This window comes from Ascaphus truei, chromosome 12, assembly GCF_040206685.1.
Source record: "Ascaphus truei isolate aAscTru1 chromosome 12, aAscTru1.hap1, whole genome shotgun sequence".
Classification (NCBI taxonomy): domain Eukaryota; kingdom Metazoa; phylum Chordata; class Amphibia; order Anura; family Ascaphidae; genus Ascaphus; species Ascaphus truei.
Window position 1 is genome coordinate 31,070,596 of NC_134494.1, and position 18,290 is coordinate 31,088,885.

The 18,290-nt window shown below is 40.8% G+C and overlaps 1 protein-coding gene across 1 annotated transcript in view; it reads left to right on the forward strand.

Moving 5' to 3' along the window:
* Positions 1-17,578, forward strand: part of SLC17A6 (solute carrier family 17 member 6) — a 39,092-nt gene extending 21,514 nt beyond the window's left edge. Inside the window, exons 5-12 of the mRNA XM_075567219.1 lie at positions 1,054-1,141; positions 1,241-1,327; positions 4,725-4,867; positions 10,188-10,337; positions 13,081-13,213; positions 14,421-14,531; positions 15,166-15,293; positions 16,020-17,578. Coding sequence (XP_075423334.1) covers positions 1,054-1,141; positions 1,241-1,327; positions 4,725-4,867; positions 10,188-10,337; positions 13,081-13,213; positions 14,421-14,531; positions 15,166-15,293; positions 16,020-16,355 — 1,176 coding nt within the window. The 3' untranslated portion in view covers positions 16,356-17,578. The remainder of the gene's footprint in view (positions 1-1,053; positions 1,142-1,240; positions 1,328-4,724; positions 4,868-10,187; positions 10,338-13,080; positions 13,214-14,420; positions 14,532-15,165; positions 15,294-16,019) is intronic.
* The last annotated feature ends 712 nt before the right edge of the window (positions 17,579-18,290 follow it).

Below are 18,290 nucleotides of genomic sequence, written 5' to 3' on the forward strand. Positions count from 1 at the left end.
TCTAGGATGACAGATATTTTTTTTTTATGGTGGGATTAGCAAACAGATGGAAGAGTGGCTCAGTGAGTAAAGGCACTGGCTCTAAAAGCAATGACACTGACTTTGAACCAGAGGAGCCATGGTCAAATCCCAGGCTCTGAGCCTTGTGACTTTGGGCTTGTTACTTTTTTTCCACTGTGCCCCAGGCGCAAAGCATAGATTGTACAAAACTCGTTGTGGCATAAACTGTGCCTGTAAAATTCTATGTACAGCACTAAGTTCCATGCACTATACTGTACTGTAATTGTGAAGCGTTTTAAGTTCCATTGGGGAAAAAAGCACTATATGAAATAAAGTCAGTTATTATTAACGTTATCACATCCTAAGAATGTCATTTACAATGTATAGCTATCATGCTATAAATTACTGAAAGAGCATAGTTATTGCCCAGCAGGTAGGACTATAAACAACACTGATGGAGTATATTGATGAATATAGGGAATACAGCCTGGTTTAGTAATAGTATTTGTGATCTTGTACTGATCTGAAGAGTATTCACGTTATGATAACATTTGGTCATTCTATGTGATATTGAAAAATGTGTCTGCTTAAACATAACTGATTACATGTTGGCATTAGAGACGGGCGAAACTGTCAAAATCCGTTTAGAAGAATTTCCAGGGCTTTCCATTTAAAATCCGTTCCGCGGTGTAAAATCCGTCGGCGGATTCTCTCAGTTTAATCAATACCAGATTAATCAAAAACCACCAATCCTGTACCTGGATTCTGCAATCCACTGGTGGATTTTGAGAACCCAATCCGTGGATTCAGCAATCCGCGCGATCCACGGATTGGATTCTAAAACATCCACCAGTGGATTGCGGATTCCACGGAAAAATCCTAAGAGGACGACTCGCCCTTTTTGAGATTGATTCATGGAAATCCGCAGACAAAGGTTCCGCAGCAGATCCAAATCCGCCCCCAAAATGTGCCCATCTCTAATTAGCACTGAATAATAATAATAATATTGCCAATAACTCTTTCTGTTTGCATTGATATGTGGAATGATTCCAGGGTGTTACCTATCCTGCGTGTCATGGTATATGGAGCAAGTGGGCCCCACCTCTAGAAAGGAGTAGGCTGGCGACCACCTCGTTTTGTGGTAATGAACTATTCATGTCACTTTGCACTCAATATTACAGTTCCAACCTGTACGGATGTGACCGTTGTTCTGATATTGATTCGATCTTGTCATACCCAGGTTCCTATGCAGGAGCTGTTGTTGCAATGCCTTTAGCAGGAATTCTAGTGCAATACACTGGGTGGCCATCTGTGTTCTATGTGTATGGTAAGTCAGACTCTTCAATTCCCATTACCAATCAATGCAACAACAACATACGTGGGTTTTATTGATTGATTTTTTTATATAAAATGTATCCGGTTTCCCTGTTTAAATCATCTTACATGTTTGTGCAGAAAGGCATTCATTAGCAGACAATTACAGTTGTAATGAATCTACTTGACTGGCTTAAGTTTCCTGAGCTGCAAAAGTTCAACTGCTGGAACAGTATGAGGCAATAAAAAAAATACAGTATTGGTTTGTGACATATTCATGTAAAAATAACATATTATGCTAGTCACAAAAGAACTGTTTATGCCAATTTGATGATTTCTATTTTTGGAAGCTAACCAACACAGAAACTAATATGCTACTGGAAGGCTGGTTTATTCTTGAACAGATTATGCTGTGTTATTAAAATAGTAGCTGCTTGGACTAGAAACGAAATGTGTGTCAACATACAGTATCAGTCTCGGAAATCTCAGTTTACATTGTGTCACTGTGGCTGCATCAGACATACAAAGTTCATATATGTGGTGTATATGGTTAGCTGAGGAAGTTTACACCACTTAAGGCCTGACAGAGTGTTTAAATGCTAAGAAAAAGAGAGAGGACGATGGGCAGACATGCAGAATTCGATAACTCCAGTTAGTTAGATAAGTGAATAGTGCAACACAATCTTGGCTTCTGATATTGAGCTTCCCCAAATCGCAAAAAAAAGGTGGAAAGTACAATGATCACTGGCGCTTTAAAGTGGCAATCAGAGAGGGCGATTTTTTTGTGCTTTAAAAAAAAATTAATAGGTTTGAAACAGGGGGTCTCTGGGGCTGAACCCCATTAATTAGAGCTCTGGAGATGCCCTGCTTCCGGAGATATTTGCAGTTGTGAGAAAAAGTTTGTGAACCACTTCGGATTTTCACATATTTCAAACCTAAAATGGTATTCGATCTTAATCTAAGTCCTAATAATAGATAAAGATAACCTGATCAAACAAATGACACAAAGACATGATACTTTTTCAACATTTATTTATCCACAAATACGTAAACATTCAATATCCATGTGTGAAATAGTATGTGAACCATTAGATTCGGTACCTGGTAGCTCCCACTTGAGCAGCAGTGACTTCAACTAAATATTTCCTCTAACTGCTGGTCAGTTTCTCACATCGGTGTTTAGGATTTTTTTTGTCCCATTCCTCGTTGCAGAACTACATCAACTTAGTGATATTTGAGTGCTTCCTTGCGTGGACTGCTCGCTTCAGGTCCTGCCACAACATTTTGATAGGGTTTAGGTCCAGACTTTGACTAGGCCATTCTAAAATGCAAAATTTCTTCTTCTGCAGCCTTTTGTAGATCTGCTGTATGTTTAGGATCATTGTCTTACTGCATGATCCACTTTCGCTTCAGCTCACGGACAGATGGCCTGTCATTCTCCTCTATAATCTTCTGATACTATTCAGAATTCATGGTTGTGTCAATGATGGCGTGCCGTCCAGGTCTTGAAGAAGAAACGCAGCCCCAAACTTTACTATACTTTACTTTAATATACGAACTATACTTCCACCACCATGCTTGACTGTTGGGATGAGGTTCTTCTGTTTGAACGCAGTTTTTGGTTTTCGCAAACAAATTGTTTCTCATTGAGGCCAAAAAGTTCTACCTTTGACTCATCTGTCCAGAGAACATTGTTCCACAAGTCATGTGGATCATCTATGCGCTTTCGTGAACTTCAGACAAGCAGTAATGTTCTTTTTAGAGAGCAGTGGTTTCCTCCTGGCTATCCTTCCATGAATACTATTCTTTTTCAGTCTTTTTCTGATAGTTGAGTTATGAGCACTCACATTAGCAAAGGCGAGAGTGGCCTGCAGATCCTTGGATGTTACTCTGGGGGTCTTTGTCACTTCCTGGACGATTTGCCGGTTTGTTCTTGGAGAGATTTTGGTAGGATGACCGCTCCTGGGTAGAGTGACTGTGGTCTTGAACTTTCTCCATTTGTAGACTATCTGTATAACAATGGATTGTTGGAGCCCCAAATCCTTTGAAATGGTTTTGTAACCCTTTCTAGACTGATGAGCATCAATAACTACTTGTCTGAGGTCCTCGGAGATTTCTTTTGTTTGTGGTATGACATGTTTCCACACACCTGTATGGTGAAGACCAAATCTTCCAAGTTTCTGATCTTTATATAGGACGGGGCCTCCCAAACTCACCCCTGAAGATCTACCTAATTATTTAAACACCTGATTCTAATTATTCCTTTTAATTTAGCTGATAAAACCAGTGTTTCACTTACTTTATCACATACCCTGACTCTTAATTACTCATTGTTTGTCTAATTCATACAGATGCAGCGGCCGTTATTCGAACAAATCACAGTGCTATTTTCGTGTGCGCTACTGTACTCCACGCGGTATTAACGCCGCCAATCGCCCCAGGCACACGTGTTTATCGCGGTTGCATTATTTGAATTTCATGGATTGCGTGCAATTAAATGCAATGAAATTAATGAATTGTACTGTGCTAATGTGCTACTGTGTCAATTTCGGGTGTTTAAAAGCCAGAACACTAAAATGCCATTTTCTGCACTCGCCTGCACTCGCGTCTAAAGGCGGTACGGTTGGAAGAAATTGCGCGCCATCACATGGGTATTCCGAGGTATACACCGTGTGAAGTGTTTCAATAACGGCCGCTGCATCTGTACATCATTTTGTTTTCAAAAGTCATGGAATTGGTTAAAATAAACCCTATTGGATATTTAAGAAGAGACTGGTTTTGATTCATGAAGGTTATCATGGAAAAACTATGGCATTTCCATAATTATTATTGGGGTTCACAAACTTTTTCTCGCCACTGTACCTCCGTAGATGGTTCCGGTAGCCGCTCCACTCACCAAGCACGGTTCACCTAATGACAGAGTTTCAAAGCTCCTGCTGCCTGGGAGCCAATAGGAAGCCGTGACATCATCAGACTCAGCTTCTTATTGGCCCGCGTGATGCCGGAGCTTTAAACTTTGGCGAGATACCGGCACCCCCTTTGGATGTCTGTATCTCAGGAAGTAGGGGGTCCCTGGAGCTGAAATTAACGGGGCTCAGCTCCAGAGACCCCCTTCTTCCAGGCCTATGTTAAAAAAATAATACACTTTTTAAAAAAAGAGCATGAATTGCTCCTTTAGGACATTGTAGGAAAGTTGCTTACACATAATCTTCAATGCTCTAAAAGGAAAGAAAACTGAAACAGATGTAAAAAAAGCTTGAATTGTTTTTAATATATTTGTCCTGTGCTGATTTGTCATCAGTTTTGTAGTCCGAGAATCTATTTTCCAGTTCTGTGCATTCACAAAACTGATTAACAAATGAAATGCAATATATGTCTCTGCTGATCGGTAATTACATATTTGTATGTAGGAAGTTTTGGTCTAGTGTGGTACCTCTTTTGGATTTTGGTGTCCTATGAGAGCCCAGCAACGCATCCAACCATTTCAGCGGAAGAACGCACCTACATTGAGGAAAGCATTGGAGAGAGCGCTAACCTTTTAGGAGCACTAGAAGTAAGACATTTACTCCTGTGTGTGTTTCTTTCCTTTTCTTTTCATTTGAGTTTAATTTGTATGCACTGAATGACCCGAGGTGCTTCTCCAAAGCAGGGGCGAGCAACTCCAGTCCTCAAAGGCCACCAACAGATCAGGTTTTAATGATATCCCTGCTTCAGCACGTGGCTCAATCAGTGGCTAAGTCAAGGACTGAGCCACTGATTGAGCCACCTGTACTGGAGCAGGGATATCCTTAGAACCTGACCTGATGGTGGCCCTTGAGGACTGGAGTTGTCCACCCGTGTCCTAAATAAATGTATTACTGTCATAACTCAGCATTTTCTGAACATGGGAAGTTACTGGGTGCCAATAGAATAGTGGGACATTTAATGGTGTCAAGTCCTCTAGCTTCCCCCACTCCCGTTCTTTTTACATATATATTAAGCAGCGGGTCTCTGGAGCTGACCCGCATTAATTTTATATCAGTGGACCCACTACATCCCGAGATACTTACTGGAGAAAGTGCCACCAGGACTTCATGTAGGTTTTAATCCTGCGGGCGACACAGGCCTATTGGCCCAAGTGACACAGAGATTTATTCCCTGGAGGGGAAGCTACTGGCGGTACTTTTCCCCGATTTAGTATCTTGGGTAGCAGGGGGTCCCCGAAGCTGAAAGTAACATGGTTATTTAAGTTCATTTAAGCTTTATTTTGCATCAAATAGTAATAGGAATTTTAGTTATTTGACCATCAACAAAGTGTTTACATCCCTAAGCTATGCATGTAAACTGAACATGTGAAGTGAACCAGATAATACAGAATTACAAGATAAATAATATTATAGAAGAAACATTATATCGTCTTAATAATAATAATAAGATTCTGAAACTTCAGATTATACACTTACTCATCTGTGCTCTGAGCTTCAAAAGGATTGTCAGATGGTTCCAAACAATAAATATAGTTTACTCAACGAACATTTTTTGTCATTATAGTCTAAAGCTGGTGGGGCTAAGTTAAAAAAAAAATTAATTTCTTATTTTTTCTCATTTTTTAGCCTGGACGTTCTATGGGGTAAGAAACGTCACAAGGCAGTTTCCAAACAGCCGAGATTTATCTGTATATTGCAAAACATATGTCCAATTATATCTAGACAAGTTGTATTCTCACCCTTGCTCTCTACCAGTATATGCTCTTCCTGTTGTCCCTGGTAAGGTAGCAATGAATCCTGGTTGTTCGTGTGATTCCTTGGTGGCTACTGGTGAAGTCCATTCTTCTCCTCACTTTTAAAGCTTTACACTCTTCTGCCCCTCCTTACATCTCAGCCCTAATTTCTCGCTATGCACCATCCCGACTCTTGCGTTCTTCTCAAGGATGTCTTCTTTCTACCCCCTTTGTATCTAAAGCCCTCTCCCGCCTTAAACCTTTCTCACTGACTGCCCCGCACCTCTGGAATGCCCTTCCCCTCATACCCGACTTGCACCCTCTCTATCCACCTTTAAGACCCACCTTAAGACACACTTGCTTAAAGAAGCTTATGAATAGCACTGTGGATATTCTGAACACATGATACATAAAGCTTGGCCCCCTGCAGACGCACTTACCAGAACTCCCTCCTACTGTCTCTGTACGATCTCCCTACCTACCAATTAGACTGTAAGCTCCTCGGGGCAGGGACTCCTCTTCCTTAATGTTACTTTTATGTCTAAAGCACTTATTCCCATGATCTGTTATTTATATTATCTGTTATTTATTTGATTACCATGTGTATTACTGCTGTGAAGCGCTATGTACATTAATGGCGCTATATAAATAAATACATACAATACAATACAATACAACCCTTAACTCAAATGGCACTAACAATGCCGCCACGCAGGGCAAGGCGAGATAGGCGGTTGTCTTGGGCCCCTCCTTCCCTCCTCTCCCTCCTCCTGTCGGCGCCGGTATCCAACTTCCGCCGACAGGAGGAGGGGAGAGCTGGAGGAGGAAGCTGCATTCCCCGCCGTCACTTCTTAGCAATTGTGTTACAGGCGGAAAACTATATTTGACAGCAATAACTAATATATACCGCACACAAACAATAATATCAATAAAACGAAAATTCCGATATATTGCACAATAAGCGAAACAATGTGTCTTTAAAAATATAACATACTTTATTAAACAGAAAATAAATAATAAGGGTCTTCCCCATATAATAAACCGTTTACTGGTGCCAGTGTAAGTGAGGCGTGTGATGGAGCGCAATGTAACATAGTTCCACTAAAATGTCTGTGCCTACTGTAGTTGAGCTTCTAAAAGGATAATGTAAAAATACAAATTCCAGAGTATGGCTCCTTGAAAGAGGTGTTATCCCACTGGACTCTGCCGAGTTGTGAGTGTTGATGATGTTGAACAAAACCCGCGGACAGTGCGAGATTTCTAAGTGCCTTAACTACAGGAGCGGAATAAACAAAATCACACAGAAGGTCCTCAGTGGACAGATGCTGGTGCTTGGAAATCCAGGGTAAAAGGCTTCAGGTCAGGAAAATAGTGTACAGTCTTTAATAACTACAGACCGCACTGCTACTAGGGAACCTCAAAATAGAAAAATACAATATACATAACACAAAGTGGATTGGCACTGCTCTTGAGGGGTACCTCTAGGTGTTAGGCTGCCCTGAGCACTTTATGCTAAAGACTTTACTCACTATTAAAGGTTACGCTTTTCACTGCTGCAAAAATTACACCACATGGGTAGATACAGGTTCTACCTCTTATCTAAGTGACCCCCATAAACAGGACTCTACTATATTGCAACAACTCAATCTCCAGAGAGGTTCTAGAAGGAGTCAGCCAGCATGCACAGGAGCCTCTAGATATTGCAGGTACAGTACCACTGCTCCTAGCAGACTGACTCACTCCATACCCTCCTTAAGGGTTGGATTATTGAAACATGCTCTCTGTTTGGCTAAGAGAAGGTCAGGGTTATATAACTCCATATATCATCCATGTGAGCATTCATTACGTCATTTGTACACGTTTTTCTTTTTAGAAGAAGCAGCTCGTCAATGTTGTGCAGTTACACAGTATACAGTTTAATATCCTTTCAGTAACATTAACTGCGCCCTTAGACCTCTTTATGTCACAGGTTAGGGTCCTTTACAAAATGATAGGTACAATAATAATAATAATAATAATAAGACGAAGACATGCTTAGTTCTGGCCTACTCCATTTATAGTGCCTCCTAGGTGCCCTCATTTACATAAACACTGACATAATCCTTGAGTCTAACAGGCAAGCCACGATTACACACCAGATACCGCAGTTCCTTAAATGAACTCTTCCAGAGATCTGGGACAAGAATACTCACTACCCTACTCAGACCAGCTGGTCAGATCCAGTACTACCCCAAATACTAGATTTAGCCCCTAAGTCCTACACACAGGGTTCCACGAATAACTAGTAAAATGCTAGAGGGGCCTGCAACTTTTGTGATGCAAAGCAAAGTGCTGCACTGCTGTAATACTGAAAAGTTAAAGAATCAACCGCCACTAAAATGGACATTTGTTATTTTTTAATTACCTGAACCAGGGGGTCCCGAGAGCTGATCCATGGTCCTACGACCTTAGGGGTCTCTCAGGTTCATTTGGTGTCACAAATATTGCTGAATATGTCTTATAGAAGACAACAGCTTAGTAAATTTGGGCCTACATTTTTGCGTTTATTCTTTTTTTTCAGTATTGATTATTGTATATCTGTAGGTGTAGGTGTAGGGGGGGGGTCCTCCTCCTTCATATCTGTGTGTATCTGTTTGGAATCATCTTACATCACAAATCCTTCAGCACAGTGTTATCCAATGCACACAGCTGCATATAAAAAGTGATGGGGACTGCAGTAGTAAGATGGGTTTCACAAAATTGAGCAGAATCCAAGCTCAGGCTGCGCTTACAGTGCCGGCGAAGGTGACGTCACGCTGCGGTCGCTGGAAAAATCAAATTGACTTGACTTCCAGCGATCGCGACGAAGCAGTTGCTCAGTAATGCCGTCGCTTCTACTATAAGTGCAAGTGGCGGCAGCAGTAATACATTTGTTTTGCCGCGACGTCGCGTCGCCAGGCACTATAAGCGCAGCCTAACTCATGTGGCTTTTTATCTCACTTGATCAATAATTCTAAACCATTTGTATTAATACTGTTTGAACAGAAACGGTTCTGTGAAGCAGAAGAACCAGTCCAGCGGAAGTTGTTTCACTCTTTAATCCTCAAAAGTTTGTACGGGTTCTGTACTTATTGTTTAAGTAGGTAAAAAAGTGACAAACCCCTCCACCGTACAGTATACAGCAAAAAACAATATAACTTGTGAGCACATTCACGTCTGACAGGTCTCCAACCCTGCTTTTCCTCATGATCTCTTAGCATACTGTGCTTACCCTGCAGCCAGGGATTCTGGGAAATGACATGCAAATGAGCACACAGTGTCACTTTTTACTTCATCTCCATTTTTACCAGGAAGCAGATTAACACCCATAAAAACATTATACGGGACTGTCAAATAGTTACAAACATTGTGCTCCGCGCAGAGTACAGCAAAGGTTACACAAACTCAATAGGTTATGCACCAGTCTAATGTATATTTAGAAGCCTTTTCATCAAGACGCTGTGGAAGAGAATTCTTACAGCCTCTTATAATAGTGTACAAATAGCGGTTCACTGTGTTTTGTCAGTGCCTTGCTTTTAATAAACTAGCTGATAGTACCTGGTGGTGTTCAGGAATTCCAATAAACCAACCTCATCCCTCCTCTCTCCCTCTCACCACTTACCTTATGATGTCCCCAATTGTTTCCACCTCTCTCCTTCTCCAGCATTCTTACTTTTCCTCACATGGCAAATGACTACCTCTATTTCTCTCTTTGTCTGCTTTCTGTGTATACTTTATAGCTATCTGACTTTCATTATGATGTCACCAGTATGATGTCACGTGCCAGATACATCGCCTGCTAGGTACAGCAACCAGTGGCTGACTTGCTTAGAGACATTGTAATAACTCCTAGAATGCACCCCCTTTGGGGTGTTCGAGGGGATCCAAACCATAACAGTTCACCTTATTTTGATACATAAAGTAATCCTTCCATGTTTGGTTGTTTTATGTCTTATAGTTTGGGCGTGCAAAATGAGATGCATAGATATTTCATGACCTATGAAATTGTCAGGAAATCTCCATTGTAAAAGCATATAAAGATATTCTACAGAGAACAGAACCTATACATGTTGTGTTTTTGTTAGCTAGTCATGGTAAATATAAAAGGGTTACACTCTCTAAATGTATGTGACCAGCGTTGTATTTGATGTTCCAGAAATTCAAGACTCCATGGAGAAAATTCTTTACCTCGATGCCCGTCTATGCAATCATCGTTGCCAACTTTTGTAGAAGTTGGACGTTCTATTTGCTGCTCATTAGCCAGCCGGCTTACTTTGAAGAAGTCTTTGGATTGGAAATTAGCAAGGTATTTAGATGCAAGATGAATCTTCGACATGCGTATATGTATGTATGTATGTCTTTATTTGTATAGCGCCATAAATGTACATAGCGCTTCACAGTAGTAATACATGTCATATAAATAACAAATATAAATAACAGATCATGGGAATAAGTGCTTCAGACATATTGTAAAAGTAACATTAAGGAAGGAGTCCCTGCTCCGAGGAGCTTACAATCTAATTGGTAGGTAGGGAGAACGTACAGAGACAGTAGGAGGGAATACTAGTAAGTGCGTCTGCAGGGGGCCAAGCTTTGTGTCATGTGTCCATGATTATCCAGTGCTACTCATATGCTTCTTTAAGCAGATGTGTCTTAAGGTGGGTCTTAAAGGTGGATAGCGAGGGGGCTAGTCGGGTATTGAGGGGAAGGGCATTCCAGAGGTGTGGGGCAGAAAGTGAGAAAGGTTTAAGGCGGGAGAGAGCTTTAGATACAAAGGGGGTAGAAAGAAGACATCCTTGAGAAGAACGCAAGAGTCGTGATGGTGCATAGCGAGAAATTAGGGCTGAGATGTAATGAGGGGCAGAAGAATGTAAAGCTTTAAAAGTGAGCAGTAGAATTGAGTGTGAGATACGCGATTTAATCGGAAGCCAGGAGAGGGATTTCAGGAGGGGAGATGCGGAGACAGATTTAGGAAAGAGTAGAGTGATTCTGGCAGCAGTGTTTAGGATAGATTGTAGGGGAGACAGGTGAGAGGCAGGAAGGCCGGACAGCAGGAGGTTACAGTAATCAAGACGGGAGAGAATGAGGGCCTGATTCAGAGTTTTAGCAGTTGAGTAACAGAGAAAAGGGCGTATCTTTGTGATATTGCGGAGGAAAAAGCGACAAGTTTTAGAAACGTTTTGAATATGAGAGGAGAATGAGAGAGAGGAATCAAGTGTGACCCCTAGGCAGCGTGCTTGGGCTACTGGGTGAATGATCGTATTTCCAATAGCAATGTGGAAGGATGTAGTAGGGCCAGGTTTGGTAGGTAGTATAAGGAGCTCTGTTTTTGCCATGTTAAGTTTCAGTCGGCGGATGGCCATCCAGGATGATATTCCAGAGAGGCATTCAGAAACTTTGGTCTGTATAGCAGGTGTAAGGTCAGGGGTTGAAAGGTAAATTTGTGTGTCGTCAGCATAGATGTGATATTTAAACCCAAAAGATGTGATTAGGTCACCTAGAGAGAGTGTGTAGAGAGAAAAGAGAAGGGGTCCCAGGACAGAGCCCTGGGGTACCCCCACAGAGAGATCAATAGAGGAGGAGGAGGTGTTAGCAAAAGAGACACTGAAGGTACGATGGGAGAGGTACGAGGAGATCCAGGATAAAGCTTTGTTCCGAATACCAAGAGTATGGAGAATGTGAAGGAGAAGAGGGTGGTCCACGGTGTCGAATGCTGCAGAGAGGTCGAGTAATATGAGCAGAGTGTAATGACCTCTGTCTTTGGCAGCGTGGAGGTCGTCAGTTATTTTAGTGAGGGCTGTTTCAGTAGAGTGAGCAGTGCGGAAGCCAGATTGTAGAGGGTCTAGTACAGAATAGGTGTTGAGAAAGTGTAGCAATCGAGAGAATACAAGACGTTCAAGGAGTTTGGAGGCAAAAGGCACGAGGGAGACAGGTCGATAGTTAGAAGGACAGGTAGGGTCAAGCTTGCTGTTTTTGAGTAATGGTATAACGGTTGCATGCTTGAAGGATGAAGGAAAGGTACCAGAGTAGAGGGAAGAGTTAAAGATCTGTGTGAGCATAGGGATTATAGAAGGAGCAAGAGGTTTTAGGAGATGGGAGGGAATGGGATCAAGAGGGCAAGTGGTAGAGGGAGAATATATAATCATACCCAGTGGGTGAAATGTGGTGAAACAGTTTTTAAGGAATGCCACTATTTTTGTTTATTTATCAACAGTATTAATTGTAGATCTTCAGAGAATTCGTGCTTTAAGGAAGGAATATGCCCCCTATTTTGGGATGGTTGAATGGGCAAAATGAGGTTACAGCCTCACAGTGAAGTCCCCACCACTCTACAGGGTAAATCCACAGAGCTCTGTTAAATCTGGGCTACTAATGTGATGTCACCTAAATTGGTAACGCCCGTTAACTTCCCTGAGTTTAACGGGTTTCCACCAAGCTTAATCTATGCAAAACGAACGGCCATTGGTGATCTCATTAACATTAGTCTTAACGCCATGTGACGTTAACACTGCCTTGCGTTAGCTTCAAATAACAAGGCGTTATACTTGTCTTGCCCAAAGGTGGCGTTACTTCCATGAAGATCCTGAGTAGGTGTTTAATAAAAGTAACAAAGCGAGGACAGGAGAGGAAAAGAACCCTGTAAATAATAATATGATAGTTAAAATCAGACCTAACTGTGGTCCTACACTTATCCAGAATCTGTAACGGATCTATTTCAGGGTCTAGATGTAAGTAACACCCACCTTTAGCTCAGACCTTTAAATTGCTGCGTTACCTGTAACAGAGCTCTGTGGATATCCGTTGCTAGAGGGGACACCTCTTCTGCATATCATTAGCACTAACATCCGTTATAGTAACACAAGGGCTCGTTACGGCGGAAAACAGTAACGTATCATTACTAAGCTTTGAAAATCCCTGTTAGCAGTCCCTGTGAGCAGTTAATGAGACATTAACTGAAGTTAAGATTTAGTTAAGTCATTAATGGAGCTCTGTGGATCTACCCCAATAAGGGTTAAATGCTGGCTCCTCTCTGTGTTGATTTAAATTAGGTGGGGATGTTGTCTGCTGTGCCGCATCTGGTGATGACAATTATTGTGCCTATTGGAGGGCAAATCGCAGACTTCCTACGAAGCAAGAATATACTGTCAACAACTACTGTGCGGAAGATAATGAACTGTGGAGGTGAGATGCATAGTAATTAACTTAATACGTCAGTGCCAGACAGGGCCAGCCAGTAACAGATTGCAAAGTAGCACTAAAGGGGTCAAAGTGCACACCATCAACTTCAAATAAATATACAGCTGAACCCCGTTATAACGCGGTGCTTGGGGTCCACATAATGCGACCACGTTATAATCAATCTATATATAATCAATCAATATAATATCAATCTATATATAAATACACACACACACATATATCTATATATAGATAGATATATAGATATATAGATATATAAATATATACTGTGTCCCTCCTTACTCCCTCCCTCCCGATCGGGTGCGCGGCGGCCATTTAAAAAAAAAATTCGCGCGACCCTGGTTCTAGCGTGGTCGGATCGGGTGGCCCCCGAGGACCGCGCTATAACGGGGTTATATATATATATATACAGCTCAACCCCGTTATAGCGCGGTCCTCGGGGGCCACCCGATCCGACCACGCTAGAACCGGGGTCGCGCTAATTTTTTTTTTAAAAGGCCGCCGCGCGCCCCATCGAGAGGGAGGGAGGAAGGAGGGAAGGAAGGAAGAGGTGGCCGGAAGCCCTACACGTCCCCCAGCAGCGGCCCTCCGAGTCCAGCCGCAACCTGCTCCTTACCTCCCACAACCGGCATCCACCCCCTCCACTGGCATCCACTTCCTCCCCCCCCGAGGCCCCCACACCTACCGGCCCTCCTCGGCATAATCTGTTTTTGGCCTAGCCACGCGTGGAGGATATCCTGTTGCTCGCATCCCATTGGCTGGTACAGTCCCATGTGCTGCAGTCCCTCCCTCTAGGGATTCTGGGACTTGTTTTTTCATATATTTGCCAGCCTAATAGTTAAGCACTTTGCATTCAAGTGGAAGACCTCTGTCCATGTGGCTTATGGCTATTCTTTATCTACCACGAGAGAGTCAATAATTGACCTGCGCATTCTGCATGGACCCCCTCTTTTTTTACAATGTACTGTACACTGTGAATACTGGCAGCGATACAAAAAAACATGAATTATGCTTTGCTGTATTTACTGCTGGAACTTTGTACAGGGTGAGGGATAGGAGTCCTTGTTAGCTGGACTCTGCAAATGATTCTCTTCCCACACATAGTGCTCTTTTATTACCGTTGAGAAATGTTATGTTATTACGACCATGGCCTGAGTTTAGATCATGCAATCATTATGTGTTGCTCTAGGGTTTGGCATGGAAGCGACTCTTCTCCTGGTTGTTGGGTACTCTCACAGTAAGGGAGTGGCTATAACATTCCTGGTCCTTGCTGTAGGCTTCAGTGGATTCGCCATTTCCGGTAAGAACACAAATCTCGTCTTTCATTGTTTTATCTCTTACACAATATACTGTATGAGGAAGGTGTACATCCTTTTACAGCATGTATAGCTCTATACTCCAATCGGCATATTACCTAAAAGGTTTGTATGTTACATGCAGTAAGAAGAAGCTTATTTGTGAAGCTTTGGTACATTGTCAGTCAGCCTAGAACCCATCTGCGAAATTATTTATTTCCTGGTATTAAAATCTAACATAAGATTAAACTCTTTGCTTGAGTTAAAAAAATAAATATCCGGCACTAAGTGGGTTATTAATTAAACGGATTGTGCTAAATGGGACACTATTGCACGGAATGTCATATTAAAGTCAATGCCCCTTGACACTGTCGCTGTTGAAAGAAGAACCCCAAATAAGTGTAACTTGTGATGTGCATTGATATCCTCTGATACACACATAATATCTTGAATTTAAAGACGCACTTAGTGTACCTATCATGCTTTATAAAAACACAATAAATGCATACCATTATGTCTTTTAAAATTTCAGCAATCATTAGATTTTGTGTTTCTCTTTCATCTGCTCATTTATGTTTCTATGTTATAACAGGGCATATTCCCGGCTGATATAAGTACTTATGTTTATATTTTCACTAGGGTTCAATGTTAATCACTTGGATATTGCCCCTCGTTATGCCAGCATCTTGATGGGAATTTCTAATGGTGTCGGCACATTATCTGGAATGGTTTGTCCTATCATTGTTGGAGCAATGACAAAGAACAAGGTACAAGTAATTTCTTATGGGTTTGACTGAATATTGATGATCAAGTCTATTCTTGGAAAACCCAGACAATGACAGCCCTTAGGAGTAACCCATGAATTACACTGCCTGTAAATAGAATACTGAATGATGATCCCCATCATGTGAAGTTAAAAGCCTCACTCACAGAGTTTTACAGGACTGAAGTCTTGACCTGAGCCTAAGGAGGTTGTTGAGCAGAGGGTGTGTGGGGGAGGGGAAGGGGAAGAGAAGTAGGAGAGGTCCTCACCTACTGACAGGAGTCTCTGTCTGGGAGGTCAAGGAGAAGGAGACACGTTGAGGAACGGGTGACATCAGTTCAGGCAAAAGGCAAGGCCACCCTCCTCCGCCAAGACCAGGACAACTAGCTCTTTCCCACTGTCGGCAACCCTAATAGTTAATGTAGGTTTACCAGCTGTTATTCAAGCACTATAAAGGAGACAATGCGACAAATTCGTTTTACCAAACAACAATAAAATATGGAATATTTCAAGAAGACGTTTAAACTTCTGGACACATTTCCACCTGTGGTAGTTTATATATATATATATATATATATATATATATATATATATATAAAAAATATTTATTATAATAATTTTATTTTCTTTGGTGAAGTGAAACATCTTGTTTTTTTTTTTTCTCCAGTTTGATATTTTTTGGTAAATCCAGTTTGTGGGATTTATATGTTGTTACTTTTTTTCCTCACAGACACGGGAAGAATGGCAGTATGTCTTCCTGATCGCAGCTCTTGTTCATTATGGTGGTGTTATATTCTACGGATTATTTGCTTCTGGGGAGAAGCAGCCATGGGCAGACCCTGAACAAACAAGTGACGAGAAGTGTGGCTTTATCAATGAAGATGAACTAGCTGAGGAAACAGGGGACATTAGTCAAAATTATATCAATTATGGTACCACAAAATCTTACGGTGCTACTACGCAGGTTAATAGTGCATGGCCTGACGGCTTTGAAAAGAGAGAAGAATTTGTACAAGAAGAAGGACAAGAGTCATATAATTACAAGGAAGAAGGAAACTATTCGTAACAAAGCTCAATATAACTAGATATTTTTTGTAGTGTCCGTGATGAAATTCATTGTGGTTGTTTGCACAATCGTGGTGTGAACATGTTAAGCACACGCATACATCAAACAGCAGATCTTGCTCTGAAGACGAGTTACCATTGAGGTGCAATCTATACAAGTTGTGACACATCATCACCTCCATCTAGACATGTCCATTCTTGGAACCATCGAGATTTGAGTTTACAAACCATTGCCATCAAGGTTACTAGTTACTTATCTAATACAAGAGCAGTATCTCGGCTAGTGGGTCAAAGCACAATTAACGAAAGCACATCTGAACCTTACATAGGAAGGTCCCAACTAATTTACTATTGAGATAGAGCTACTAGCCATTGGTTATACACATGCACATGTACAACTAAAATATTATGATGTAGAGTGAGAGTTAGCTTTTTTTTTTTGTCCCACACAGAACAAATGACACTTGGCAAAACAACCAGTTTTTTGAAGGGGAAATACTGCTTATGTTGCAGTGGAGAGGGGCACCAGTGTGTGTCTAAAACTCTATTGATTAATATTAACCAGAAAAAAAAATATTCACTGGTTGAATATATGTTTGTTAAAAAAAAAATACTACAGTTTTGCCCTGAAATATATGCAGAAAGTACCACCAACTTTCAGTGTTAAATCTTATTATTGTTAATGGGAAAAGACGGGAAACTAAAAATATGTGAACAAGAGAGAAATAGAAACCTTGTTGAATCAACATGTTAGAAGACTTAACCACAGGAAATGCGTAAACTTAGATTGAATAAGAGTGAAATCATATAAAATGAGTTCATATTTTAAGCCTGTGTTACTTACCTAGAATATTTGGCCAGTCAATTCTCAAGGTTTGGATATTGCCTCTTTTTGTGGCAAAAAAATAAGAACTCTAATCACAACATTAGAGATGGCACTGACAGCAGCTCATACTTCAAAAGACGGTCAAGTACTGTATACAGGTATGTGTACATGTTGGTGAATATTTGCCATGTGCATATATGTACTAAGACATACTGTATATGACATTGTAACATCTTCTATGAGACTATAAACTCCACAGTTACTTAATATTGAGCACAATGGCAAAAAATTTAAATAAGTGCAAAATAGTCTGTTGATTTGTCTAAAGCTCAGGTTTTATCTGAAATCTGTGGATATTTAAAAAAAAAAAAAAAAAAGAGTACTGACATTTGTTTCCAGTCTTGTGTATTAAGCTCATTGTTGATCCCCAGGAATTGATTTTCCCTTGTATGTCAGATTATTATTCCAAAAAGATATGGCCAATCCTACATACTACAACATCCACCTTTAAACAAAAATAACAACTCAACGAGCTTGTATGATACATCAGTAGAAGCGTATTTGTGAAGTAATGGTACATTGTAATCAGCCCAGAACACAACCGTGAAATTATTTATTTCCTGGTATTTAAATCTTTGCCTAAGTTAAAATAATATCAGGATGTTACTCATTAAACAGTGAAGAATCAAATGGGTAACTATGATTGTGCTATCGTGCCCCAATTGACACTTTCACACTTGAATGAATAACCAACGAAGAATTGATCGCACTTGAAAGACAAACTCTTTACTGTTAGGGTACCAGGAAGTAAATGGGGTTGAGAAAAATGCTAGTTACGTCAGCAATGCAATGTTGGACATTGTACTGTATTTGTAGCGCTAAAATGTGAGAATAACAAAAAAAAAATAAGAGGTTTTTTTTACACTTATTTCAGACATGGTGGAAATGTTCTTTGAATTCCTCAATAAAAATATCAAAAATAGTGGGATTTTAATGTGTTAATTACTCAAGTGTTTAAATATAGCAGATAAACTCATAAAGATGCCACAGATATAGGCCTGGCTTTAGCAAGAGGATTATTTAGTTGCATTATTTTAGCATTTTAAATTG